Below are 27,216 nucleotides of genomic sequence, written 5' to 3'. Positions count from 1 at the left end.
TACACGTGGAAACAGCAGGTTTGATGATCCTCTGGCACGGACTGAGCTCTGTGGTGCCTGCACCCCTGCTTGTGTGCCTCTGTCTGGGTGCTGCTTTGGAGATCCCCCAGTTAGTGGACTAACGAGAATAAATTTACTCTTTGCATTTCATCTGTGGGTTTGCAGTTGTTCCTGCATCCTGCCTGTGCTGGCTCATACAGAGGAGTGAGGAAATTTTAGAACTAAACCAAGCAACGCTACTCAAATAAAGGCATCTGGAAGAGACACGCTTTAATGTGGAAACAGCCGGTGACTGCCCCTGGAGACACCCCTGTAACCCAGAAAGGTTGGTTAGGTGCTGAGGATGCCAACCACTGCTCCTGGAGCTTCATACAGCTCTCAAGACACCCCTGTAACCCAGAAAGGTTGGTTAGGTGCCGAGGATGCCAACCACTGCTCCTGGAGCTTCATACAGCTCTCAAGACACCCCTGTAACCCAGAAAGGTTGGTTAGGTGCCGAGGATGCCAACCACTGCTCCTGCATGGGTAGGCATGCATGTCCCTGAGCATGTATATAAGCAAGGAAACCAGAGTGCAGATGTGGGCTGAAGCTGGCAGAAGTTATTAGGGCAGGGTCGGCACTCAGCAAACAAAACCTCCTGATTCACAAACACACCTCAACCCTGTCCGCGAGAGAGCAGTTCTGGGAAAGAGGACTCCTGGATCTCCAGCCCATCCACCCCTTAGTCTTAAATGTTTTCTGTGTAAGAACACAACACAGCAGCAACCATTAAACATTTTTTTTCCATTAAGCAGACACCCCTTAAGTGGAAATTCCATCGCTGTCATTTACTTTTGGTATTAAGTGGCTTTCACCTGGGAATTACTACTACAAATTGTCAAATTACATACCCCCTTTTTATTTCAGCAGAAAGTTCGATTTTTGGTTAAACATATTTTAAAAATTTCCAGCGGAGGGGTGGGGGTCAGTGAGAAGCAAAGACACACACTGCTTGAACCTATTTTTCAGCCAGCCTCCCGGAGGTGATAGCGAGCTGGCTACCACCCATAATTGGACTTAAGAGTTTCCATATGCCCAGTTAAGACCCCCCCTAATTTTTTCAGTCTCCTCTACTGAACCAGTTTGACTTCAGAATTAATTGACATTGATTTAGGAGTTGGTTTTCCAAGGTGTTGAACACACGCCATCGATTTTAGCTGAAATTCTGAGCGCTCAGCCTTTCTCAATATCAGATCCTTCCTGTTTAAAAGAACAAAAAGCAGATTTGAAGTTTATTGAAACCAGACCCATACACTCAAAGGAAGGGTTATTAGCCCCCTAAGTGATTCTGTAAGTTAATATGTCTTTATTAGTTGGCTCTTTTCAACCTAGCGAGTGTTGTGGAATAGGCCATTATAAATTACATAAGCTTTATTTGAACTGGCTTCTAGTAAAACATAACACACCTACTGGAAGATTGTTATATAAATGTCACCTTCTGGTAAGCAGCCTGAACTAAAATACAGATTTATTCTGCACTACTGCTAACACACACAAAGTTGTCTTTTAGTTTTCCCATGCAACCAGTCCCCGGATAAAATTCAGGTGTGGCACAGACAGCAGTAATTCCTTTGTGTCCAGCATCTCAACCATTTTAGAACAGCTCTTGATTTGTTCCTCCATTTGCAAGGGAATAGAAAAAAAATAAATTACATCATCAAATAATTTAATTTGTCCTTGTCTCATGCCTGGCCAGACACTAGCTTTTTCACTGCATGTACAAGAGTGAGAGACGCTTTTGTTTCCATGGTTTGGGGAGGAGGGACTGATCAAGGACTTTAATCTTTTTGAGACTATGTAGAATTACAGAGCAGAGGCCACATACAGATGGGTGTAATTATTTATCTTATTTCAGAGGCACTAGAGCATTCCTCCTCAGCCCTGGAGATTTACCATCTCCAGTGCCGTACATACTCTGCAGAATACTCTGCAGAGTACCTCTCTGTATTGATCCAAATACAGAAAGGAAAATGATTAAATGATATCCAGAGTTAGCGAGCTTTCAGGTTATTTGCCAGTTAGCTGTACCTGCAGCAGGAGTAGGCCTGATTTTCTTACCAACCCACAGCACTGCCTGGATCTGATCTGCCATCAGGCTTTCTGCAGACTTTGAAACAGCTCTTGACACGTTATTCACTTGGTCTTTCATATTAATCCAGGACATCTTTCTCATAATGAAGTCTTGAGGTTGTATACTTTTTTCCTTAAGAAGGAGGACGTTGGGGATGTGGCCCTTGGCCCTCATACCAGGAGCTGCACTGCCAGCACCAGCCTATGGCACAAAGCATCAAGTTTTCAGAGCTCAACCACGCATAATCTTAGGACGCCAGCGGAAGGCAGCCACCACCTCAGCACAAGCCAGAAAACAGTCAGATAGACATATAAAGAGCAGTTTCAAAATATTTCAAGAGAGGATGATGCAGTACAAGGTGGCTCTGGAGCCTACAACAGCACCTTTCTAAGCCCCACCTGAGAGGTCCCATCCTGGGTGCGATGGCAGACACGCTGCCTTTCCACTACTGCTCCACACCACTGTTCATCACCCCCGTGCAGGGGCTGCCACCTGTATATGCCAACACTAGCCAGCTTCTGACAGCCAGGCAATGTTTTTGATGGCCAAGTCACCTAGCTGTGTCTTCAAAGACCAGTTCCTGCTTGTTGATCATGTTAACTGTCATGAGAAATTCCTATCAAGGTATCAAAGCATTTGTAGTTTTGTCTTCAAGGGAAATAATAATCTCTTTCCCCCATTAGAGAAAATCTTTTCACACCAGTAAACACCTTTGAAATATATTTGAGTATTGTATTTCAGGTATTTGAGGAATACATGAACAAAACATGGATGTTCTGCATGAGAAAGGACACAAGAGGAACATCTTTGATTGAAAAAGACCCTTTCGGCAGTCTACCAAAACTCTCTGCAGATTTAGCGCAGTGGCAAAAGTGTAAAGGATGTACTTAGTGCAGTGGCTTTTGCAGTATGAGCAGAGCGTGCATGGGATGTACGATACCACCAACCTCGCACAGATCCAGCTCACACTGCACATACGCAGAGGCAAATTCGGTGCAACTTCATCATTAGCATGCAGAAAGCTTCCTGGGAGGTGCTGCCTCTCTTTAGTCTTCCCAGGTAATGTCCTGCTTGGCGAAGGGAGAAACAATGATCTGTACAGAGAAAAAACTCCTCACAGAGACCAACTACCCACCCACCACGCTGATCTAGAAATAAGAGCATTCCTCACCCTTTACAAAGCACTCTCTGTAACTTGTTCCTTGCATCCAGTATTTTTCCCTGCAACTTGCTTGTGATTGCAAGACCAGTAGCATTCTCACCTTAGTTCTCAGGGTGGCTTTCTTCTAAATTTCCCTAAAATCACACTTTATTTCTCATGGCTTTTAACTTAAAATAACAATCCTCCGGTTTAAAAGAAACATAAGAGCATAACTTCATTTGGACATCCTATTCACAGGTGTCTCTTAGGAGGCACCTGTAAAGTGCTTCCATGGTGCCAAACCTTCTGCCATACACTTGCAGCAGGAGAGTTTATGCCAAGAGGCTACGATCATAATTAAATTTATGCACAATCTTTAGATGGTAAAAGTCTGACCTTTAAAACTGACAGAATATGAGAATTTTTTCCAAATATTATAGAAGCACAGGCTGTGTAAGAAATGACTGGCAATGCTCCTATTTCCAAGCCAAAGTCATCAAAATTGAATACTAGGGTTTCAAGTTCACCTGACTACTTTTACCATTCACATACTCAGTTTTAATTAAGGCTACTTTCAGAAACCACTTTCTCAGTTTAGGTATTTTAAAAGAGTATCTCAGAAGAGCTGGTTGAGGAAATAATCTATTTTTCCTTTGTTGAGAAACTTCCCATGTGCATACATGTATAAAACTCCTTGAAGAAAAAGGTTTTTCATTTATCAGCATAACACAGCTGCAAATTTTGAAATTCCAGCGTAAGTGAGCTGCTGATTTCAGCTTTACAGAGCGATCTCCAGACTCTTCAATCACTCTGGTTACACAGAATTCTTCTCTCTTAGATGGACTCCGGTCAAAAGTGATCCAAAATGTAAAACTGGAACCAAGAATCCTTCAGACGCTTGGATACACACAAGCTCATTTTGGGACTTACCACCAGCCTGGTTTGCTGGGGAACCAGGACTTACGCAATTGTGTTTGCAGTCAGTCAGCATCAGCAACTTACAAGACCCTTTGCCAACTCCAACTCAGTTTTAAAGGGAAGTCACAAAGCTAATGCAGTTTGGACAACTAACAAATCCAGGGCTAACTGGACTAACTTATCCACTTGAAGTGAAAGCAAAAGAGACCTCCATCGCTCTGTACTCCGAGAGCAGTGCACCAGCCCGCCAGCGCATGTCCTTGCTCACCAGTCAATTTGCAAGCATCCCTGAAGGTCAGCCACAGCCTAGCTGTCCCCTGCCCATCAGCAGGGTTCTGGGAGTCACAAATGGGGCAGCTGCAGTTACTGAGTGAAGGAAAAGGAACAGTAAGGCAAAAATCACAATGGAAATCAGACCACAGGGACTTCATCAGACAAAAACCCTTCCCATGAGATTTTAACATGCAAACACTTCTGTGATTTCCATGTATGAAAGCAGCACAACAGAATATATTAGCATTATTAAAACTAAAATAGAAGTAAAAACCCAAGTCTGCTATATATTAATTCTTCATCCAAACACTGGAGCAAAACAAAAGGATACTAGTGATGCTAGCTATGAGCTTCTGTATCATTTCAGTGTATGGTTACAAGTGATCAGGTTGGAGCAGTTTAAAAAGTTTCTGCTTTTCAGATAAGAAACAAAAACTAACTCAAAATAGGTCCAGTCCAATCGAAGCCAAAGGAAAATGAGTTTGTGAAAACAATCCTTCAGTGGCCCCAGCAATATAAAAAATACTTTCTGACACAGGTAACAATATTTTAATCTTCAAAGGAGGGAGCTAAAGTGACAAATCTCTATAAAACAATTTGGAATAGAAAAGCTGGTGTGCAGGTAGGAAGAGAGCTTGAAACCCTAGGTTAACTGTTTAATGAAAAACAACTCAAGTTACATTTTTCTTTGGAGGGCAGAAGAAGAGTTTGCAGGGGGTCCAGGCTTCCAAATGTCACCTACCCAGAGGACAAATGATTGCTGCCAAGCACAGGCCCCACACTATTTTTTTCTTGTAGCCTGATCACTACAAAAGAAACACTACTAGGAGTTTTCCCTGTTCCTTGCTATAGTAAAGTTGTGACCATAAAAGCTTGTGTTCCTTGGAAGGCTAGCAGTCAGCTCCCCACAACAGAAAATAAAACTGGAGTGCATCAGTATTCATCCTCCATTGTAATCTTACCATCTCCATGTAGAGCTTCAAATCAAGCATGATAGAAAAATAGCATACATAGAAGAAATTACACTTAGAAGCATCCTTGATAATCTCTGCACTTCTCTCCAACCTGTTTAATTAACCTGAAACTGCTACTTTATAAAATTCTCGCTGATGTCTGAAAACAGTTATATACTAATGAAGATGGGGAAAAAGTTTTTATAGTAACAAAGAAAATAATTTTAATCCATATTAACAGGTGATCTTTAAAGTTACAGCGGATGGTAGTACTTCTGCCAGACCAAGGCAAAGCTGTGGCACAATCAAACAGGCACATTTGTTTTGATTGTGTGTCTTATTCATGCAAAGAGCATGATTCAGAAAAAAATGCAAGGTAAATACAAGCAGTCACAAGGGGCCATTCATCATTCTGCCTACGTATTTTTATTAATACATCCACAGAACTGCAATTGTGCTCGTTCCGCAAGAAACCCATGGCAGAGGATTAAAACAGACAACCTTCATCATCATTCCCTAGCTGTCAGCCAGCCTTTTTTATCTGCCAGCACATGCAGACAGTATCAGCTTAATTAACAATGCCGCTCCTTCAGTGGCATTGGATTGAAAAGATGACAACATTAAGTAGAGCTACTGCAAAAAGACACAAGATTATGTAAATCCCAAAAGCTGAAGTAGTTAATTGGCTGTTTCTCAAACACCCGCAGCAATCCACTTTGGTTCCATTGATATACTAGTAATTAAAAAGCTAATTACTATTTTATTTTGGAAGGCGAGAAACCCTAAGAACGAAGTCACAAGAAATGCAGCTTGCTGAAGTGAGAATGGTAACGCTCTCTGTTCTCATCCACAGATCCCTGCAGTGTAAGCAAGCTAGAGTTTTCTGAAGGTTTGCACAAATACTTGTCACAAGAGTAATTAGCTGATCAGAAATCTAGGTGATACCTCCTTCTCCTTTCTCTGTCTGAGATCCCTGACAGGTTTCTAGGTTTAAATGGAAAGCTAACACTGTTATCCTATGTACTCTGACGAAACCTTACCTGGCTAATGCTTGTGAGATAAAGGCCTTTGGGCCAAAACTTTCTCACAAATTAATTCCCCCCTAGCTCGATAAGAGTGTTTCGGGTCCCTAAACCCAAGCTGAACTTACCCCTTTGTCTGAAAACACTGTTGCTGGTGAACATGCTGGACAACCTGGAATTTTACAGAAGTTAAATTTTACAAGTAACAATAATCTAAACCTCAGTGTTTCCAAGTGAAAAAAACCCCAACACAACAAACCAGACTTAAAACATTGTGAGTAGCAGAACTGTTTCTACACATGCTTAACACCTACAACTGAACAACATCATCGTTGCCACCTGCTGCTGCTGTCTGCTAACAGTTTTCCTCCTGATCATACAGCTGAACAGAAGAATGTTTGAACAAGCAAAAAACCACTCTGGGGCGAGCAGATAGCAGCACTGCTTCCGCTAGGCTGAGAAACAAGTGGGACCTGAGCTACAAAGGGTGATACTATCAAGAGCTTGCAGTGCAGAAGGGGTATTTAACGTTACTGAAAGCTTAAAATGCAGAAGGTGTATTCAGTGTGAGTCAGTGGGTGAGGTACAGCATGCGTGCAGAGGCACAGAGAAACAGCAGAATAACTAACTCAAGCTTGTATGTAGTCCTCTGGAAAGGGAACCCTTGACAGCTTTAGAAAACAGCTGCCAGGCCACTTGGGGAAGAAAGGAGATTCACAGAAGACTCTCTTTCTGTAGGGAAAGAGGAATGCATACTGAAAAGTACATTTCAACAGGGAGAGGAAAGAAAAAGCCCAGAAATGCAAAACAGAAAACACTGACCTAGCAACACGGCAGGATCTATGTTCCATAGTGAGTAGGAACAAATTGTTCTTACACCAGCAGGCATTCAGAGCATGCCACATTAAGGAGATGCTGAAGTTGGAGGACACTGCTGGTATGCCCTACCACAGGAATATGCAGCAGTGCTGTCACCAGCACTGTATAAATTCATCAAAATATATTTTGAAAGTTGCCATGAGAAAGATGGTACGGAAAAAAGTCACCTTTCATTGCAAGCTACTTCTATTCACATTGAAAACAGTCCCTGAAAACACACATTTTATAATCCACTTATTCATGTATTTATTTCATCATCAGAATACCTATCAGCTGCAGCATAGTTAGGAACGTCACCATTGCCCACCCTAACATACAGAGATCATACACAAGAATTGCTTGAAGCAGCAGTTACCAGCATTGATTAAGCCAGTTGTGAATTACAGGCAGACACAAAAAAGGAGGGCTAACTTTGCACTACTTAAAGAAGCAAAGTTTCCACATCCCAAGTGCTTTTTATGGAGGAAAAAAGAAAGCAAGAGTCATTTGTCTAGGTTTTTTTAAGTTGCTTTTTTAATGAAGTGTTGCTGAAAATCATTAGCTGAACAACAGCATTTTCTAGTTACAATTTAAAGTAAGATAAAGAAAACACAAATAATGGTATAAATAATATCAAGCACCAGCTTTTGCAGAAATTACTTAAGGCAACGGCAAAACTGGCACTAAAAATTCTACTTCTTTAGCCACATACACAAATCTACACATTCCATAAATATAGCATCAGTTGAATTTTAGTCCACTGATGCACTACTCGTTACGGGATACCTCAGATTTTACTGTGGAGTAGAAGCTTCTGTTTTCTCACACAAATTCACAACAGTCATACAAGAAATTCAGTTATTGACATAACTTACACAGAAATTAATGCTCAGTGGTACTAATAGCAGGACACTTAGAAGCTGGTGTTTTGACTTGCCTACCTACAACAGGGATTTTTACATCAGCTGATCCTGTGTCACTCATGCTGTAACTCTTCAGCATAACTAAGACTAGGGTTCTTATTTCAGCTTTTCCTCCGATTCCTCTGCATTTTTAGACTAGTCTCAAACATTTGGTCCTTACATTAACAGTAGTTTTATAGCTAATTGTAGAGATTATGATTTCTTGGAAAGTAGCAAATGGAGCTATGATACCAAATCTCCACCTCTTCGTGGGATGCCAGCAAGAACTAGAATAATTAGTGATGTAGATTAATCTTCACCCTAAAAGGTAAATGGGAAAAAAAGGAAAAACAAGTCAGTCACAGACACTTTCGCAAAGCTAGCTGGGTTTCAGCTGTAAAGAAAGAGAAAAGCTTTCTGAAATTCATTTAATACATTAAAAACAGTTAATAATGTTAACAGTAAGTTAACAGTCTTTTGAAAAGCAGCTAGTGGAATATAGCTTCTTTGACAAACACTTACTATCAGATTATGAAAACAGGCTGATTTTATTTTTTTTACATAGAATTACAACATTTTCTCAGTTAAGTGACAACTCAAATGTATCCACTTCATTTTTCAGGATTCTATGCACAAAGCATACATATAGCATATAAACCCACAAGAATTATTGCATGTTTTGTTATGAAGTTTCCACTATCTGGTAAATGCTTAGGTTACACTCTCCAAAAGGATTAGTGTAACTGTACACTGCTTGTGCCATCAGCACGGAGTTCAGTCTTATTACACCTTACTGTAACACAGTTTTAGCGTTGTCGTAAACACCAATTACTACAGACAACATTTTTTGAAGACTATGGATAGTTTCCAAGAGATACCCACCTTTAGCTGGGCAAAGGTTCTAGCTGACAATTAGATTTCCATGGCAAGTGGGAAAATGAAGCATTTCCAGGCTTTTTTCCTTTCTTCGATGTTTGAGAGAAAGAACCAGCTGCACACACTCACTGCAGGAGAAATGAGTGGAAGGCTGTGCCCATCTTACACAGAGGGAGGATAAGACTAAACTATCCTCCATTATTCAGGGTACTATATGAAACTCCTGGCCAGAGAACCTGCCTGTATCACTTCTAGGAGCGACCTCAGTGGACGTGAAGGCTGTAAGCATCAAAGTAGCAAATTAATCACAAATATTTCTTAGTTTTCAAGAGGAACTGCAAAACTTCAAACTCCAAAATAAAGGACTCTGAGATCCATCTAAGGCCACAACATTTATAACATAGCATAATCTGCCATGTGATGGAAGTCACAGATGCAAATGCTTGTTGCCGAGAAACCTACATTTCAAAATGAACTACAGGATTTGGAGAAGGTTGGAAACTTGCAGTTAGAGCCTCTAACTAGGTGTCATGCATATTTTGGCTTACAGGACAAACAAGGAAACCATTTAAGATGATGTAGGCTGTAACATGCCTCCTGTCCCATCTGCATGAAGCACAAAAAAACCTGTTACAACATGATTGCCACTATTTGTGCCACAGAGCTGGGCCCAGGCTTGCCAAACACAATCCTGTAACATCAACAGCTGGCTAAGCCAAGAAGCAGAAGCCACCATGACGGGGAACAGATGAAAACTGTTGCTCATCACAATGAGAAATTCCACCTCTCCATTTCCTCCATAAAAGAAAACGTAACTCCTGAGAAGCTTCTTGTTTGGCATCACAGAAAGTGAAACAAAGAAAGAGTGGAGGAGGAGAGCAAGTGAAGTATTTCTGGCGAGATGAGAGCTGTGTTTGCCACATTACCTAGTGCTGAGTGGAACTGTTCTGGTCACACAACTCTTCTGCACATTTTCTACATCCCCAGTTCAGAAAGACACAAAGTATAAACATAACATTTGAAATACACGTTTAATTACAATACATAGTTTACATCTGAAAGTAGATGCATAAGTCTAATTCTAACAAAAAATAATGTATTACACTTCTGACATGATTATGTTACACAATCCAACTGCAAGGTTCACAGACTATAGTTCTGGACATTTGGCCTAGGGTGGTTTTTCCTCCTCCAGAAAATTCAGAGAAAGGACACACAAGCATTCAACAGTGACAACTATCCCAAAACTTATGGGTTGGCTTTGTTCTATTTTTTAGGACAAACTGCAGTTCAGAGATTATAAGGAAGGGGGAAGGGGGGGGGCAACCCTTGTATCCTCCCCATCTCTGCTTCAGTGTTACTTAACCTTTCCTATTTTTCCATGTCTATGCAACATTACTATCAATTGCTAGCCAAGTACATGAGTGGAGGGTCTATAGAATAAACTTTAAACTATGCCTTAAAGATTAATATATGAGCACTCAGAATGGAATTCTGAAAACAACCGTGCTGTACACTGAAATATGGCACTATTATTTTCAGTGCTTTCAACTAACCTTGAATTGACATAAGCCTAAACAGACCCAATTAGCTCAAAAAGAAGGCAACATTCAGTCTAGCAAAGTCATTCATTATAATATTTATTCTATGAAACGAAGAAGAAAACATAATATTAAAAAATGTTCCATGCATTTCATAAAATACAGAGAAAGACATTATCACAAACAAAACAGAATAAGCAAGCAAAACCCCCACTGAAAATCATGAGAGCTCCACTCTCCACATTGCATCACATAAATGCAAAAAGCATATCCAGGAGAAAGAGCGGTTTAAGGAAAGCGACAAATTATCTGTCAATATCTGGGATGAGTAAATCAGCCTGCAAGACTTTTGTCATCACCTCTCATCATAAAAAAAACCAACCTGATGCAACTTGTTTTCTTTGCTACCTGTTTTTGGCATTATCTTTGGCTGGGAAACCAGGATAGCACAGCAGAATTCATATTAAGTTACATAGAAAGATACTAGGGCCCAAGGTGTAGGTAGATACAGAAAGATAGCAGAGCACAATTGGTGGGAGGAGATGGCAGTTGTTCCACTGCTGGAAGCAAGGTGGAGGGACATGCTTTGACTATCTTACCAGGAGCATGGGGGGCAGGAGATACATCCTGCAAAAGAAGTATGGACAAAAGCAGGGAATGTATCTAGTACCTCTCTCAAGAGTCCCAATCACATAAGAGACATGCTGCATTATAAAAGGATGCAGAGATCTTTATTTAGGTTACAAATTGCATTACTTTAAACTTACTTACTGAAAGCTTTTGAATCAGTCCCTTCTCCTCGACCTACGATACTCCATTTGGCTTTAGCCAAGCTGTTAAAAGATCCTCCTTTTGCTTTTACGTTACAGAACTTCACCGACTCCCATGACAGTTACCAACCACAAAGCCAGTGTAATTCTGGGCTCTGACACAAAAGCAGCCCCCGTCTCTTATTTGGAATGACCAAAAGCTGACATAGCTGTATTTGGGGAGGGTGGTGTAGAGAAAGGAAGAACAAGGCTCCACTCACACAAACACCTGTTACCCCAAAAGCCCCACTCCATGCAGGCTTACGAATACTGCAATCAAAGAGTTTCATGTGGGGAGGAGCAAAGAGAAGACAGCGGACTGGGATCCTTCCCCCTGCATCTGGGGATGCATCCACTTCTCTCACAACAGCATTCTTCTGCTAGCTACCAAGCTATTGCTGCTGCAGTGTAGAAGGTTCTGCATTGGCCTCCTGTGAATGATGCACCATGGAGGAAGACTGTTACAGTTACACATGTGGTTTTCACACTGTTTCCTAAAAACAGAAAGCTAGGAATTGCTGTTTTAAAAAATGTACAGTAAAGTGTAATTTAACCTGTAGCATGCAATATTACAAGATTAGAAGATGTAAGGTAATGAATTGCCCATGCTACACCTTAACTCTGTTCCTTTGCATGTACATATCAGGAATATGACTTTATATCACATGATCTTTTCACGTTTCAATTCCTAGAAGAAACTTATTACATTCCCTGGACAAGCACAAATGAGGCAGGAAGACGACTACAGGAAATCTCAAGTCAAGCATTTCTCCCTTTTGAGTGCTTGCTGCTAGAATAATGTTTTCTTGATGGAGTTTTAAAAATTCAATTATGTTTTATGTGCTCCATTTACCTTGCATTAGGAAAAAAAAAATGCTGTAAAAGATTAAGGTCTCAGGTCTTGACAGGTCACCACAGGCCTTGGTGAAACACAAGGATTGAGTCGTCTTTTAAAATAACCGTCCCGCTTCCTAGCTAGTGCGATTTCTGTGTTGTCCATGTAAACATTACACAGAGCCTTTGTACCACCCACTAAGCTCGCTACTTCAATCAACTATTTGTGCCCAAAAGCACATCCTTATGTTTCTTCCTACACCACAGCCACCCTCCTACACCACAAAAGATGTAATAAAATAGGAACTAACCATAAGCTGAATACTTACAGGGATTGCTGCTGTTTGCTTCTGTCTTCCCAGCCTTGGCAAGTTTGGTCGCGTTCTGCTGTGCTTTGCCTTGCTCCTCTCCAGTTAGCAGGGCTTTTATTTCAGAGGGGATTTTCCCTTGGTCCATCGCCATGCACCACTGCTTGTACTGAAACACGCAAACACATTAGGCATTAGCAAACAGCCAGGATCACATTAGCAGACAAAACAGAGCTGTAATCTTTACCTTCCGGTATATTCATTTAAGGTTTGAATTTACTGGGCTGAAGCCTCTTGCAAAACTGCAGAGCCCTAATGAGCTAAGCACGTGTCCATGGTTGCATACCTGCTTCAGTAAATCCTGTTTCAGTCAATAAACTGCTACTCAGTGGCAGTACTAGGCAGAATACTGTAATTATTAAACAACATGGAACACTTTGTGCATTTTCTCGCTGCTGGCATGCCAGAATACCGTTCCAGTTCATGGCCTTTTAAAAACAAATATTTCACATGACTCTCGGGCTGACTGACTATTAAGACGTCCTTTCTGATTGTGCAAGGCATGGCTACAGCACATGTGCCTTATTCCTAGTTCCCTCATTTTATATTCTTCATTGGCAAACCCTGAAGCACACCAACACACCTGTGGTCAGTTAGCTGACTTTCCACCCAATCCTAACCTTATTCACTTGTGGTGATTAGCCCTGACTATTTAAACAAACTTAATGCAAGGTCAACGCAATATCCTCAACTCCAGTGAAATTTCAACGGCATCTCAGTACCACCAAGGAGTCGAGTCTTTATTTGCAGATGAAACGTTCTTCTTCAGTTAATGCAGTTTATTTGGCCAAGATACCCACCTTATACGTGCTGGAACACAGGGCAGCTGTGCAACCATCTACACAGAGAACATCCTACAAGAATCAACCTCCCCAACAGAGACAAAGGTCTGTGGGAAGCAGTGACACACAGTGGATATATGTTCCCCTTGATATTTTAATACATCTCCACCCTCTACCTCTTTCTACCTCTGTCAGAGGTTTTCCAAAACAACCATTTCAGAGACAACAGGCTCCTATGCAATGGCATTTGCTCTGCTTGCTTCCAGTTCAAAACCAGCAGATAACTTGCAACATGAAGTTCATATTCAACACGCAAAGTAGGCAAACAGCTGAATGCATCTGTTACTGATGTTTTGATACCTTACAGCTAGCCAAGTCCCACTCTCAGTCACAGTGATTTCAAGAATCCATGAGGACAGGTCCCAAATAATACTGAGGGTTAAGTTAAAGGATAGTTTCTTACCATTTCAAGCTCTTCTCTGAGAGCACAGATGGCTCGCTCTCTGCTTGAAACCAGCTCTTCCAGGTACTGGTACCTCAGCTTCTTCCTGGCTCTGCACTCTCTGGCACTCTGACGACTTCTTTCAAGTTTTGCCTTCAAGTCTATTTTGGCTGGTTTACGACCTCGCTTGCCTGGTTTCTTTACCTTGCCTCCAACCACCTGGAAAGCAAGGGTACAGTAAAGATCCTATTCTGCAAAATTAATGCTATAACCATGTCATTGTGCCTACCAGGTATCTCAAGCAGATAATCTTGCATATACTTTCACTGATTCTGGAGCCACAGAAGAAATATGGGGGGTGATGTATGAAGTCTTCAGTGAAAGCATCAAAAACAAAAGAGAGGGATATGATTTCATAGTGAAGTCAGTGCTTAAGCAGTCCTATTGTAAATGCTACTAATCTGGTTTGGAGGAGCTCCACAGAATGGTCGAGGTTGGCAGGGATTTCTGGAAGTCACCTGGTCCACCCTCCACTGCTCAAGTAGGGTCACCTAGAGCTGGCTGCCCAGGACTGTGTCCAGAAGGCTTTTCAATATCTCAGAGGAGGGAGACTCCACAAGCCCTTGGACAACCTCTACCAGTGCTCAGTCAGCTTCACAGTAAAAAAAACATTTCCTGATATTCAGATGGACCCTCCTGTATTCCAGTCTGTACCCAGTGCCTCTGGTCCTGGCAATGGATACCACTGAAGAAAGCCTGTCTCAGTCTTCTTTACACCCTCCCCTACAAATACAGGTATTTGTACACACTGATGAGATCTCCTGAGCCTTCTCCTCTCCAGACTAGACTATCCCAGCCTTCTCAGCCTTTCTTCATAGAAAAGATGCTCTAGTCCCTTCTTCATCTTAGTGGCCTGTTGCTGGACTCTCTCCAGTGCCTCCATTTCTCTCTTGTAGTGTGTCTGGTTCTGGCCTCCCCAGTACTTCAGCTATCTAGGAGGATATCTGGGACATTGAGAGGACCAAGATGACAGTCAACTTGTAGTGAAACTGGTTTTATACTAACAACAACCCCTGCCCTAATTCTTGCCAGCCCTAGAAATATTATATTATGGAGTTAAACACTGATTTGGAATAAAAAAAAAAAAATTGATTTATATCAACGGCATCCAAAATTTAGTTTGCTGTAATAAAATGAGCAGGTTCAGCCTACTGTAAAGATGCAACTTGTTGGAATTATTCACTAGCCATCTGAGCTTCTTCAGTCCCAATTTCTTTCAAAGGAATCTTCTGAGGACTTTTACTAAACAGGGAACTCAGTTACACCGAGTCCTACCTCTGCTGCTTCTGCTCCAGCTATACCTAACCACTCTGGCCATGTTTACCTTCAAAACATGATTACACAATCTGGAAAACTGTTTCCTTGCATCTCCTCATGCAACCTATGCTGATGTTCAACTCTCCCTGTGCCTAATTTACATCTCCTTTGCAGAAATGTAACCCCCTAGTTTCTTTTCCTATGAAGTGCAGGTTTTGCAATAATTTTCCCCTCTTTGTGTGTCTTTTTTTAAAAAAAAGAAACAGATCTGAAAGCTTCTCTCACTACAAATAAATAATAATAAAAAAAGGAATAGTTTCCTCAATGTTTACTCTGTGCTTCCCAACCCAAATATTTTACTCTTAACATGAGAGCATGGCACAAGAAAGCCTTAAACATAGCCTGAAACTCAGCATGCTGGTGTATCACCCTGTAAGCATTACATCAGCCACACACCCCATCTCCCCTCTGAAGTGAGGATTTCTCTTTATTTGCATTCTGACCACACTGTTTGAATGGAGGGGGTGTGGAGAAACACACCTAACACACACACCTACATACAAGAATTTTTACTGCTGGCTTAGTGTTTCACTATACTGTATGTAGATGCGACTTTCTAACAGACACTGTTCAAACTAGAGTTCATCATAAAAAAGGCACTTTTTACTGTGTGATGCTACCAAGTAAGTCAGCTTTGACAATCAAAGCCACTTGTTCTACAAACTTAGCAGGCTGCTAAAAACAGTAACATAGTGAATTGATGTGCTAGAATGAAGGAAAAAAAAAGATCATACAATTGAGCCATTTTTTTCCCTTGGAAAGTGAGTCAATAATCACATGCCAACATAATCTTACCCTCTCTATATTGCCCCTCCTAGTTTATTCAGGTGTAGCTGCCTACCATAAGCAAACTGAGGAGCAGAAAGTACTTAATGGACATCTCGTGATAATGAAATGAAATGAGCACAATATAGTTAGAACAGCAAAGAAAAAAATATCAAGCTCTCTTACATTTGAACTGCTTAATACAGTTTGAGTAATCCACTCGCTCCACCAAGGTGGCCTCCGTATGATCTTCTTGTTCAGACCCTATATTCACCAAGGCAGGATAAAACCAACCAGCCATGGCCAAGAGGGAAATAAGCTCCGAAGAAAGGAAAGTGCCTGTCCCCTTGCAGGCATGACAAGCATAGCTCTGTCCTCCCATGGAACCACACTCATGTGTGCTGTGATTTAAACTCCTAGCTCAGCAGGAGTCAGAAATAAACATCGTCTCCCTAGGAGGGGATGTAGGCTCTCACAATTTGCTATTACTACTTGCACTTGAAAGATTTCTGAATATTACATTATACACTACAGCCAAAGTACTTCAGTTCTCAAAGACTTCTACCGCCTGAGACTTTTCTGTGCCAATGCAAGGTAGTTTGAAGTATACCTTTGACTTCAAGAGCTAGGTGAGGTCTTGTAGAGACATACACTCCAGCTCTCTTAAAAAACCTTTGCAACTCCGTTCTGACCCTCTAGAAGAGTGACCTAGCTCTCAAGAACCCCAGCACACCACATACTGCTGCACCAAGACAAAATAACAGCTTGAGTCTTAGTCCTGCACAGGAGCATGTCACTGCCATCCTCTTTCACCAGAACATCAGGCAGGTGAATAGTTGCTACCACATTGTTTCTCACAACCAGCAAGTTAAAGCACGGGCAAAGAGCACCCAACCTTTCCACAGCCAGCATCTGGGGCAGGCACTGGCAATGAAAAGCACTCACAAGCAGCACAGCTTCACAGCAGTTAAATCCATCCAACACCACAACCTCACAAAATAATTTCTTTTTAAGGACCTGTTATTTTAAAGCATCTCATGTATGTTTATATGCAGCTGGTGCCTTTTTTTCAAGGTAGGGGGTCACATCAACACAGAAAACATACAAAGGGCGAGAAAGTCTATCTCTATGCCAGTAAGAAATCAAGTTGAGCTTACAAAAACTCTTGAGTTTAAAAGTGTATTTTTACAGACAAATCTAGTGATGTGGACATAAACCTGTTAAAGGCACTTTGTAATCTGTAAGGAAACTAGACGCTGGTGTAGACTGCTCTGCACATTGCAAATGCACCCTGGATCCACCATTATCAATTAGTCACTCTAGAGAGCTTTCTACAGATTGGTATGCTAATTGCTCTCTCTCCCCCAAGATCTTTTACCACTGCAGCAGCCCTGCACGCAAGCTCTCTTATGGGAGGAAAATGGCTTGTACCTCTTGGGTCATTGCTTTCTAATGCTCTAACCACCAGGACTATGGAAATAATGAAAAGCTTCCTTCCCTTTTAACTCAGACTTTAAGTGCTAAGACTCTAATAATCTGCCTTCACACCATCCCAAAAGGCTCATACTGTCTTTGTGGCTTCTGAAGTGGAGTGCACCATACAGTTAGGCATCACCCTGCACAGCTAGTTTGGTAAGCAATTTAATCGAATCCTGCATCCTTAAAAGTTTTTCCTCACCAATATTTACAAGCTCCTTCTGTAACCTCAAGCAACCCAGCTGGGGAAAAAAAAAGGCCTGATAAATCCTTTGCCACTGTCATGTTTCAACGCCAGCTGGCAGCTAAGTACCAAGCAGCCACTTGCTAACTCCCCCCACCCTGCAGGCAGGATAGGGAGGAGAACTGGAAAAAGGTAGAACTCATGAGGTGAAACAAAAACAATTTAATAACTGAAACAAAATAAAATAACAATGACAATTGCCATGAAAAGGAGAGAGAGGGAGAAAGGAATAGAACCCAAAAGCGGGGAAAAAACCAAAACTCAAGTGATGCACAATACAGTTGCTCACTCCTCGCTGATCGATGCCAGTCCCCAAGCAGCAATTGGCAGGCATCAGCCAACTCCCCCCAGTTTATATACTCAGTGTGACATTCTATGGTATGGAACATCCCTTCGACTAGTTCAGGTCGGCTGTCCTTGCTGTGTGCCCTCCCAGCTTCTTGTGCCCTTCCAGCCTTCTTGCCGGCCGGGCCTAAAAACCTGAAAAGTCCTTGACTTACTATAAACAGTACTTAGCAATAACTAAAAACATCAGTCTTTTATCAACATTATTCTCATATTAAATCCAAAACACAGCACTACACCAGCTACCAAGAAGAAAATCAACTCTATGCCAGCTGAAACCAGGACAGCCACCATCCCACATTATCTGCCTGGCTTCTAGTCATGTTTGCCTACTCAGTTGCTATGCTGATGTGACAGAAAGAAGACAAAGCAGAAGTGCTAGCTGATGTTGAACATGGCAGCAGACCAAGAAAAGAAACAAGCAAGCAAACACTTTTTAATTCCCTTTGTATTCCTCCAGAACTTATAAAGGGATGTGATCTATTAGCATTCAGCAGTAGGGATTTGGTTTTTTTCAGGAAGTCATATTTAATCAAGACCCAGAACAATATTAATCATAAAATGTGTCATAGAAATATTAATTATGACATGCATTTGTCAGAAATCTGACCAAGCTCCTATTTCAGTTCACTCAGACTTCAGAAAATAGAAGAACATAACTCCTTCCCTTTTTAATACAGTACTTAGATCTTTAACATCATTCTTGCCTGACATCAGTGTTCAAGTACAAAATTATTTGATCTGGAATTGGAAATAGCTGCAGTTACTTGCCCTGATGTATAAAAAGCCCTCAGATTAGAGGGATTCAGTAGTTCTCTACAAAAACACTACCAGATTGTGTGATGGAGAGGACCTCCTTAGGAAGGAGACACATATATAATACTGCTACCAGGATTCACATCACAAGGAACTGAGCCACTCAGAAGACTGTGATAAAGGTGGCCTCACTGTGACATCTGCAGGTTTTGATCAACTTGGAAGATTAAAATAAGACTATCTGAAGCACAGTTCACCACTACTGATCATCATCAACGCTGATCGCATTGACCAGTTCAGAATCCAGCAGCTCTCAGTTCATTTACTGACACAAGTAGCTCTCAAGTGCTCCATCAACCAGTACCCAAGATCCAGCTCAAGGAACCATCTTGAGCAGACTCTTGGTTACATTAGTGGCTGAAGGTACAGGTATGCAGAATTTAACTTAGCATGGAGCTGACTATCATCTACAGAATTGATATAAAACTATAAAAGTGATTAGCAAAAAATAAAGCCCAAGTTCTGCATTTATTACAGTAGAGGAAGGAATTTGTTCACACTTGCATACATTTTCTCAAGATCAGTAATCAAATCAAGTTAGTCACAGGTCTCCTAATAAAAAGGAAGTTACCTTATCAGCTAAGCCACAGCATACCATTGACAGCAGCAGTATAAAACCCAGCTAGAAAATATATCAGTTATTCCTCCATTGAATGATATTTTATATGCTTCACACAGATTATTTAGTTAACTTTCACTGGAAGACAAAATGCCTTCAATAATGATCCAAAAATGCAAGCTATTATTTAGTGAACAAACATTTTCTAAGTCTTAAGCAGATATGTCAACAGAAATTAATCCTAAAACTCTAATCATATGAAGCGATTAATGTACCAAGAATGTAGTCTTCTTTACACATCTGTGCTAAAGATTATCTTTGCTGAAATGTCTATTTAAAAAAAACACACAAGCTAGGAATAAATATCAGGTTTTCATGAAGTGTTACACAGGCATCCACAAGTGCCTAAGTGTTAAGGTTCAGGGCAAGCATTGCTACTTAAGACTGTGCAGCAATCACCCAGATGCCACCTTACCACTCAACCGGCAAGAGTCCTCCTCTTCCACCAGGAAGGACTCACAGACTCATGTATGGAAGCACATCCACCAACATGCCACATGTGTTCTCCTGGCTTACACTAACAGAACCCAGGCGCGTCTTTAAACCTATCTCTGTTAGAGCTTGAAGCAGGCAACAGGGATAGTCAACTAACACTACCACATACATCCTCCCAGCTCACTGCAACAATGAAATAAAACTGTTCTAGCTGTTCTATAGGATTTAAGCTTATCCATTTTACTTCCTTATTGCAAATGTGAGGAAGCAGACATATCATCTGAGCGATGCTGAGCAGCAACTTGTTAAAACATTTGATGATGTGAAATTGCCCATCTCAAATTATAGCCAAAGCTATTTTATACTTCCAAGCAAGCAGTAATGAGAACACTTTACATTTGGACACTATCCTGGGTGGAAGACTCCTCCAGCACTGTGCAAACCTGCGTATTGTGAAAAAGCCCTGAAGGGTGAAAACATAGTAACCCACCTCCGTAACAACTGAGGTCATTATGAAAACACATCCTGTGCTTTGCTCTCCACACTAGCTCTCAGTCCCTGCTGTGGTGTTGAAAGCATTCCTCAGAGTGGATTCCAGGATTGCTGGGAGATTGTCCCTCTCTTTGTGGTCCTGGTCACCTACAACAGCAAGGGTCACAGGCAGAGATGTGCTAGAGGACATCTCATTAATAAAGACCCACCAAGCTCTCTATTTTAAGCACAAGATTTCACATCTGACTTGCTCCCACACTCCCTCCAAGGGACACCTGCACCCCCATAATTATGACTTGGGATCACACACAACTGGGTATTTGATGGTTCAAAGCTGGGCAGCGCAGAAAGCAGCACAACTCCTTGTGTGCTGCCTTTTGCTGTGGAATTTCCCTTCCCCTAACACCAAGTGCTCCCCCGAAATGGAAAGGCTGTATGAACACCAGAGCAAGACATTGACAGATGCTCAATCCATAAATATAAATGCTCCATACAAACTGTTTTCCTGAGGGCTTGCTTTTTCAAACTCGGTTAACACCTAGAAACACTCAGACCTCACCTATTTAAAGGCTTTTCTTTCACTTCACGCATTGCAAGTTTGTGGAAGTTTAGAAGTAGTGAGACCTCAAGACTAACATCCTTGCCCAAGGCCATGGGACCAGCCTGATGAAAAGCAAAAGATCTGAGCTGGAGACCTGGCTTTCGGCTTGGCTTTCGACAGCCACAGTGTCTGGGGGGATGAAAGTATAAAGGAATTTGCTTCTTCCATTTAGAGGATGCAGCTATTTACAAGCAAAAGAAAGCTGAGAACCAAGAACCAGTCTGATCAAAATTGAGAAACTAACCTGGAATTAAAACAAGTATAAGAGATTGACATCTACTCTTTTAAAAATCTGAAGAGTGGACTGTTTCACTGTCATCAGAACTGGGTAACAAAAGGTTTTCTTAAGCCTGCTTTCTTACATTCCTTTGTATATCCAACACATAGTTGAGCAGCTGCCTTGAGGTAGGCAAGGCACTTTAAAAAGTTGTTGGGTGCACTTTACTAAATTTTCATTCCGATTCAGAAAAGTAATCAATTACTATGTTCCGCTGCCAAGATTAAGAATGACACATTCTACATTTTCTAGATCTCATGCTCAGATATGCTCTCTCTCCCTTTATTTCTTACTAATTCTTCCTGTTTTGAGGAATATGTTACAATTAACCTTTTTTCTAATGCTCTCTTAAATTGGGTAAGGCTATATTATAGTGCACTAAGAATTAGGGAAAACATTACAGCCTGCAAGCCCAACTCCACATTATGTCACACAGATGAAGGAAAACACTGAAATTGGGTGTATGCAGCTATAGAATGGTTACTTCACTGCTAATGCAATTCAGTTATCTCAGCTTTTGCAGGGAAACTCCTTTCACAGTCACACTTGTGCAATTTACAGATAAGACTGATCAGGCAGGCCAACCCTCTCAATAAGGGGGAAAACGTGACTCGGTGGAACTTTTAGAAGACCTCTAGGACATTCTGGCTCAAGCTGTAAGACCACTCTGGCTATAAAATGAAGTATAAATAGTGCTTGCCTCACCCTGGCTGAGCAACATGCAATGGGAAGAGCCCTCCTAAGAGAAATGGGATCTTTTAAATGGAGCCACCAAACCCTTAGGGCAACCTGCAGCCTCATGAACTTGTTCTGAAAGGAACCACAGCCCTTCAAAACAACTACAGCAAAGCCTTCCACAGCAGCAGGCACTTAATGACTAATATAATCTATTTTAAGTAGAACATATGAGGATCCCATACCACCCCATATTATTACCCAACAAAAAACCTGCTGAGATTACAAAGAGTTTTAAAGTTTTCCTTAGGTACAGCCGCACCCAGTTAGTTCAGGGCAAGACCCATTTCAATGCCACTGTTCTCACAAGTATTGCAGCAGTAAGTTTTAAATAAAAATGCCATACTAAAAAAACTTTAGTTGAGACTGAAGATAAGGAAAGTAAATATTCCAATCTGCCTTTTTTTTTTTTTCTATTCACTTGACATCAATTTTTCTAAGAGCAAAGACTTGTCTTACGGACTGGGTAAAAAAAATTTACTAAATGTGTCCAAAAAGGTTTCAGAAAAAAACCCACAGATTATCAGAACTCAAGACAACAAGAGACCAAAAATTTTAAAAATGAAAAATCCAAAAGTTATCTGTTACAAATAAGTTAATTCTGATACAGGAGAAACAAAGCATTCTTAACACTAAAGGAGATACAGATCAGCTAATACTGACGAACAATACATGCCTCTAGAATTACATCTTCTGGATTTTCTAAACTACTGCCCTTATTACATAAACTTTGATACAGTTCTCACAGTTGTGAGCATTTGGTTGATTTCAGTGATGCAGATTTCCCCCACCCTCCTTTGCAGATTTCAGACAAGACCTCGATAAAACCAAAAAGTATACATGTCGAATTGGCAAATCATCATAAACTTTTCATATACTTACAATCAATTCTGTAGACTCTTTGTACTGCCAAAGTATCAATCACTTCTAAGATTCTTATGTTTATTCCCTAAGAAATTACAAGTATTTTTCCCCTCTTTGAATTAAGGCAGATCAGCACAGGCATTGCAATTTTGTTTTAGTAAAATTTGAGTGGGAAGAAAACCAGGTAGCTTGAGAACATATAAGGTACCACAGGCACATGACGACAACATGACCAGTTTTAATATTCAAGCTAAGCTCATAATTTATTATGAGTCAGAAGACTGCTGCCTCACAGTGCACCTCAAGTGTGGTTTCACCTAGCTCACTCCTGGGAACTTAAGCTATCTCTAGCACAAAATCCAGGGTACTACCATAACCGCCACCCTAATGAGCTAAAATACCCAAACACAGTTGGGAGTTTCAATGCAAGACACTGCACTGAGCAGACACAGCAGTTATTTTCTCAGTCCTGTAGGTGCTGCTTTAGGGGCACCCTGGTGCAAGCAGGCAGAAGAGGTGTTCCTTGTGTACCTGCTGTTTTGCTCTACTTAAATGGAAGACCTGTACCTTCAGGGATGCCACTGTGCCATTCTCAAATGAAAATGCAGGAAGAATCAAAGCACCAACACCCATTACAAGGCTGCAACCCAAGCTCCTACCCTAGCACCTTACCACACGTCCACGCTGCCTATTTATCTAAGAAATTCAGGGTGCTACAGGAGCATGGCCCACCACACCACACCAGAGCACTGGTCTGTATCTGGCCTTTGGCCTGTGTCTGGAGCTTTAAGGAAAAACTTGAAGCAGCATCCAAGCACTGTGCTGCATTGGGGCAGCGGGATAGATTGGGGACAACCCCTCCTTCCTGCCGGCAGAAACCACAGGCCTTCCGGAGAAGATTTCAGAGAAGTTTACTTCCAAAGCCTTTAGCGGGAGCACTCACCTCACTCGCAGTTCCCTGTCTATTACCCGTGACGGGGCTTTGTGGGGGTTTACATCACACCGCTTGGAGCCTGAACCCACCGGCAGGAGGGCTCCCCGGCCTCCCCGCACCAAGGCGCCGCCTCACCGCCTGCCCTCGGCTCCACACTGAGCCCAGGCCCTGCCAGGCCCCGCAGCCCCTTACCTTGCTGTCATCCATGTGTGCCGCCAGCCCCACACGGGGAGCACACCGGAGCCGCCCGCCCCGACAGACACCAGCACTCACAGTCCCCCGGCGCGGCCCGCAGCCGCCGCCATGGCCCGCCGCCCTGTTTGTTTACAGCCGCCCGCCCCGCCCCGCGCTGGGCGGGCCGGGGAGCGGCGGCAGAGCGGTGCGCGCTGGGAAGAGCAGTCTTGCCGGGCCCCGCCACCCTTGGCCGCTGCCGAGATGGGGGCGGGAAAAACTACAACTCCCAGAGGCCCGCGGGGGGTGGGGTGGGGGGTGGGGAGAGACGCGGCGCCGTGATTGGTCCCCGCCCCGCCGGGAGCGCGAACTACGTTTCCCAGAAGGCTCCCGGGGCCGGCCCGCCTCGTCGCGCCGCGCCGCCCCACCCCTCGCTCCCGCAGAGGCGGTGTCTGCCTCGGCCGCAGCGTTAGGAGCTGGGGGGGCGGCCGGCCCAAGCCACCTGGTGCTGCTGCCAGTCCCCTCCTGTCCCCAGCCCTCTGTGTGGGCGATCGTCGGGCGTACAGACTCTCTCGCGCTCTGAGCCCTCATTTTAACTTCCAGTCCTTCCTACTGCTGCCGTGTCCACCACCAGTGCTGCCGCCATGTCCACAGTGGCCGGTGGACCTGACTGCAGCCCTGCCCCGCTGCAGCCTCTGGTGATGGCTACAGTTAGTCAGATTCCAGCCGTGTAATGGCTTGAGCATTAAAAACCCAACAAATTTAAGTTTTCTGCTCTTTGCCTTGTTTTGCCCTTTGAGTTCCTGAAGTCAGAACTGAGCCTTCCTGGTCACTCGGGCACTGCGTGGTGTGCTGGGCCTGAGATCCTGAGCCACTCCAGGTCTGAAGGAACACTGCCTGTAATCCCTTGGGAATACCATGTTTCCTCTCCTTTTCATGTAGACATGTACCAGAAAAAGTTCCTGTTGAATGCTCCTGATGTAAAGCCAAGCTGTGTGTCATCGTGTGTTCCCCCCAGGTCCCTTAAAATTAGGCCCCTGCTCACTCAAAAGATGCATGTACCCCAGCGAACAATCCTGTAAACGTGGTCTGTGCTCCAAGTTCGCTGTAAAATCCAAAGCTAGGCATGTTTCATGTTGCTGCATGTTTCTTTTTATTCGTGCAACTCTATTCACAAAAGTTTCCCATGACTTAATCTCTCTTACATGCAATTGTTAGGGCTAAAGGCTTTGTCATGGGATTTTCCCCCTGAATCACAGACCTTCCTCTTGGAGGGATATGCATTCTGGATAGCAGAGACAAAGCACTTTTAGAAGCCTTTTTTTCTATAAACTTACATGCTTTTCAGTTGTGGAAGACAAGACAGCTTGCACACTGCTTCCTATTCGCCTGTCCAAAAATGATGAATCAGTTCTTGCAACTCTGCCCTTTAAATAATAAATAATAATAATAATAATAATAAAGCAGGGATGATCAGTATGTTAAGCAAGAGGCATCAGGTAATAAAGTGGAAGGAATAGCTCACTGTGAGCTTGCCTAGGTTATCTCCTGTGATCTCCTCCCCCATCTTTGCCTTCAAATTCTTGAAGAAGGTGGTAAGGCGCCTCATACCACCTTTGGCACTATCCTGGGGCCATAAAGCTGGCTTTAAAAGCCAGTTGGGGGTTTCCCTGGTGAAGGGAAATATTGAGTGGCAAAGAGCCAACATAGCTCACTTAGGCAACCCTCTGTTGCAACATGAGTGGAGGACTGAGATTAGACAGAGCCCTGATGCTGATTCAGAAAAGCCAGAATCCTTTTAACCAGCGAATTAAAGTTATAGCTGCATCTTTTCCTTCCACCAGATTACCCCACACTACCCATTCTGCTTTGTATCACTTAAGAAGCAGAGCGCTCAGCTTCTGACCAGGATAAGCACAAGTTCCCTCTCTAAACTTAGGAGCTTCCATATTTGAGCAAGGAACAACTCAAAATATGCATTTCAGTCTGTTTTTCCTGCAATGGCTATGCCATCCTGCTGGATGAATATGAACATGCAAGTTGAATGGGAGTCTGTCAGAAAGAACAGTTGTGAATGCAATTGAGTATTATATATATATGCACATATATATAGTGCATAAGCTTATGATGTCTTAAACTGATTTTAACAGCCAGAAGAAAGTGCTTCTTTAGACAGCAAATAGTGAACTTCCAGAGTTCACTGCCACAGGCCACTGTGAGGTGGAGAGTACAGCAGGTTCAAAAAAGGATTAGGCAGATTTATGTTTCATAAAGAGGTACTAAAGGGTTGTGTTCTCCACAACCCCTAATGTAACAGTTGGGATACTGGGGATATATGAGAGGAGCAGAGCACAGAAAAAGGCCAAGTTCACATATTCCCCCTAAAAAGCATCTCCTCCTGCCACTCCCAGAGACAGAATACTGAATTAAAACCCATGGTCTGACCCAGTGGGAATTCTCTTTTATTCAAATTGTCTAACAGGTCACCATTTTGACCCCCAAAGAATCACCAAGTGAATTAAGATTTGTAAGTAAAACTTCCTTGGTTGAGGTAAAGGCAGATGATCTATGTACTAGACCAACTCATCCTTGCTAGCTGCACGTTACTGTTATTCCTAGTAAGCGATCATTCCTAAATAATTCTCTGAGACATCCTGATGGTTTTATTGCTAAACCATAAAGATGCACACCAAGGAAACACTACCTTGTATTAAACCCAATGTCAAAAATTGTCTTACACAGTAACTATTGGCCGTTCCCTGCTCAAATGAATTGTATTTATTAAAAGAAGGGTTGTGCTTCTGAGATCCAGAGAGTCTTTGAGGTATATAAATAAACTGGGTTTGGTGATCAGGCAATAGTTTAAAAACTATTGCTGATGTCAGTGTGACTAAAAAAGAGACATAATTCACAGAGTGATGTTGCACCATGTGCTTCTATTTGCAGTGATGTCAACACGTCCCAAAGAGGTGTTTATTCTTTCTAGAACTGTAAATGTTTTAATTTGGGTAAATGGAAATAGGTTGCTGTGAAAGCCTGCCTGAAATAAGAATAAATCTTGCAACCTGTCAGTATCAAGACTCAGTATTGCTCCACTGTCCATTTGTGGCGTCTGCAGATTCAGAGTCCTTGAGATCAGTTCATTCAGGGATGGGAAAACAAGGATGCAGTTAAGATATTTTCTTGTTTGTTTTGCAAATGTACCAAGATGCCAACTGCTTTAATAGAGATGCCT

The 27,216-nt window shown here is 42.3% G+C and overlaps 1 protein-coding gene across 9 annotated transcripts; it reads right to left on the bottom strand.

Moving 5' to 3' along the window:
* Positions 1-878: 878 nt before the first annotated feature.
* Positions 879-24,152, bottom strand: CREBL2 (cAMP responsive element binding protein like 2). 9 transcript variants are annotated; one of them, XR_005104340.1, is made up of 6 exons: positions 24,003-24,152; positions 20,398-20,546; positions 13,852-14,049; positions 12,568-12,715; positions 2,099-2,312; positions 879-1,240 (listed from the first exon to the last, which is right to left on the bottom strand). XR_005104340.1 is itself a non-coding variant. In XM_037388146.1 (6 exons), exons 2-5 carry the CDS (start codon positions 20,416-20,418, stop codon positions 9,091-9,093), a joined length of 459 nt encoding a protein of 152 aa, XP_037244043.1. In that variant the 5' UTR covers positions 20,419-20,546; positions 24,003-24,152; the 3' UTR covers positions 7,789-8,499; positions 9,061-9,090. The 9 variants fall into 9 exon arrangements, 8 of the variants coding, with proteins under 8 accessions (XP_037244049.1, XP_037244045.1, XP_037244043.1 ...); XM_037388146.1 differs by lacking the exons at positions 879-1,240; positions 2,099-2,312 and adding exons at positions 7,789-8,499; positions 9,061-9,182; XM_037388152.1 differs by lacking the exon at positions 2,099-2,312 and having other exon boundaries at positions 24,003-24,151.
* Between the last annotated feature and the right edge of the window lie 3,064 nt (positions 24,153-27,216).

This window comes from Falco rusticolus, chromosome 5 (genome assembly GCF_015220075.1).
Source record: "Falco rusticolus isolate bFalRus1 chromosome 5, bFalRus1.pri, whole genome shotgun sequence".
Lineage (NCBI taxonomy): Eukaryota > Metazoa > Chordata > Aves > Falconiformes > Falconidae > Falco > Falco rusticolus.
This window is presented reverse-complemented; position numbering and strand designations above follow the sequence as displayed.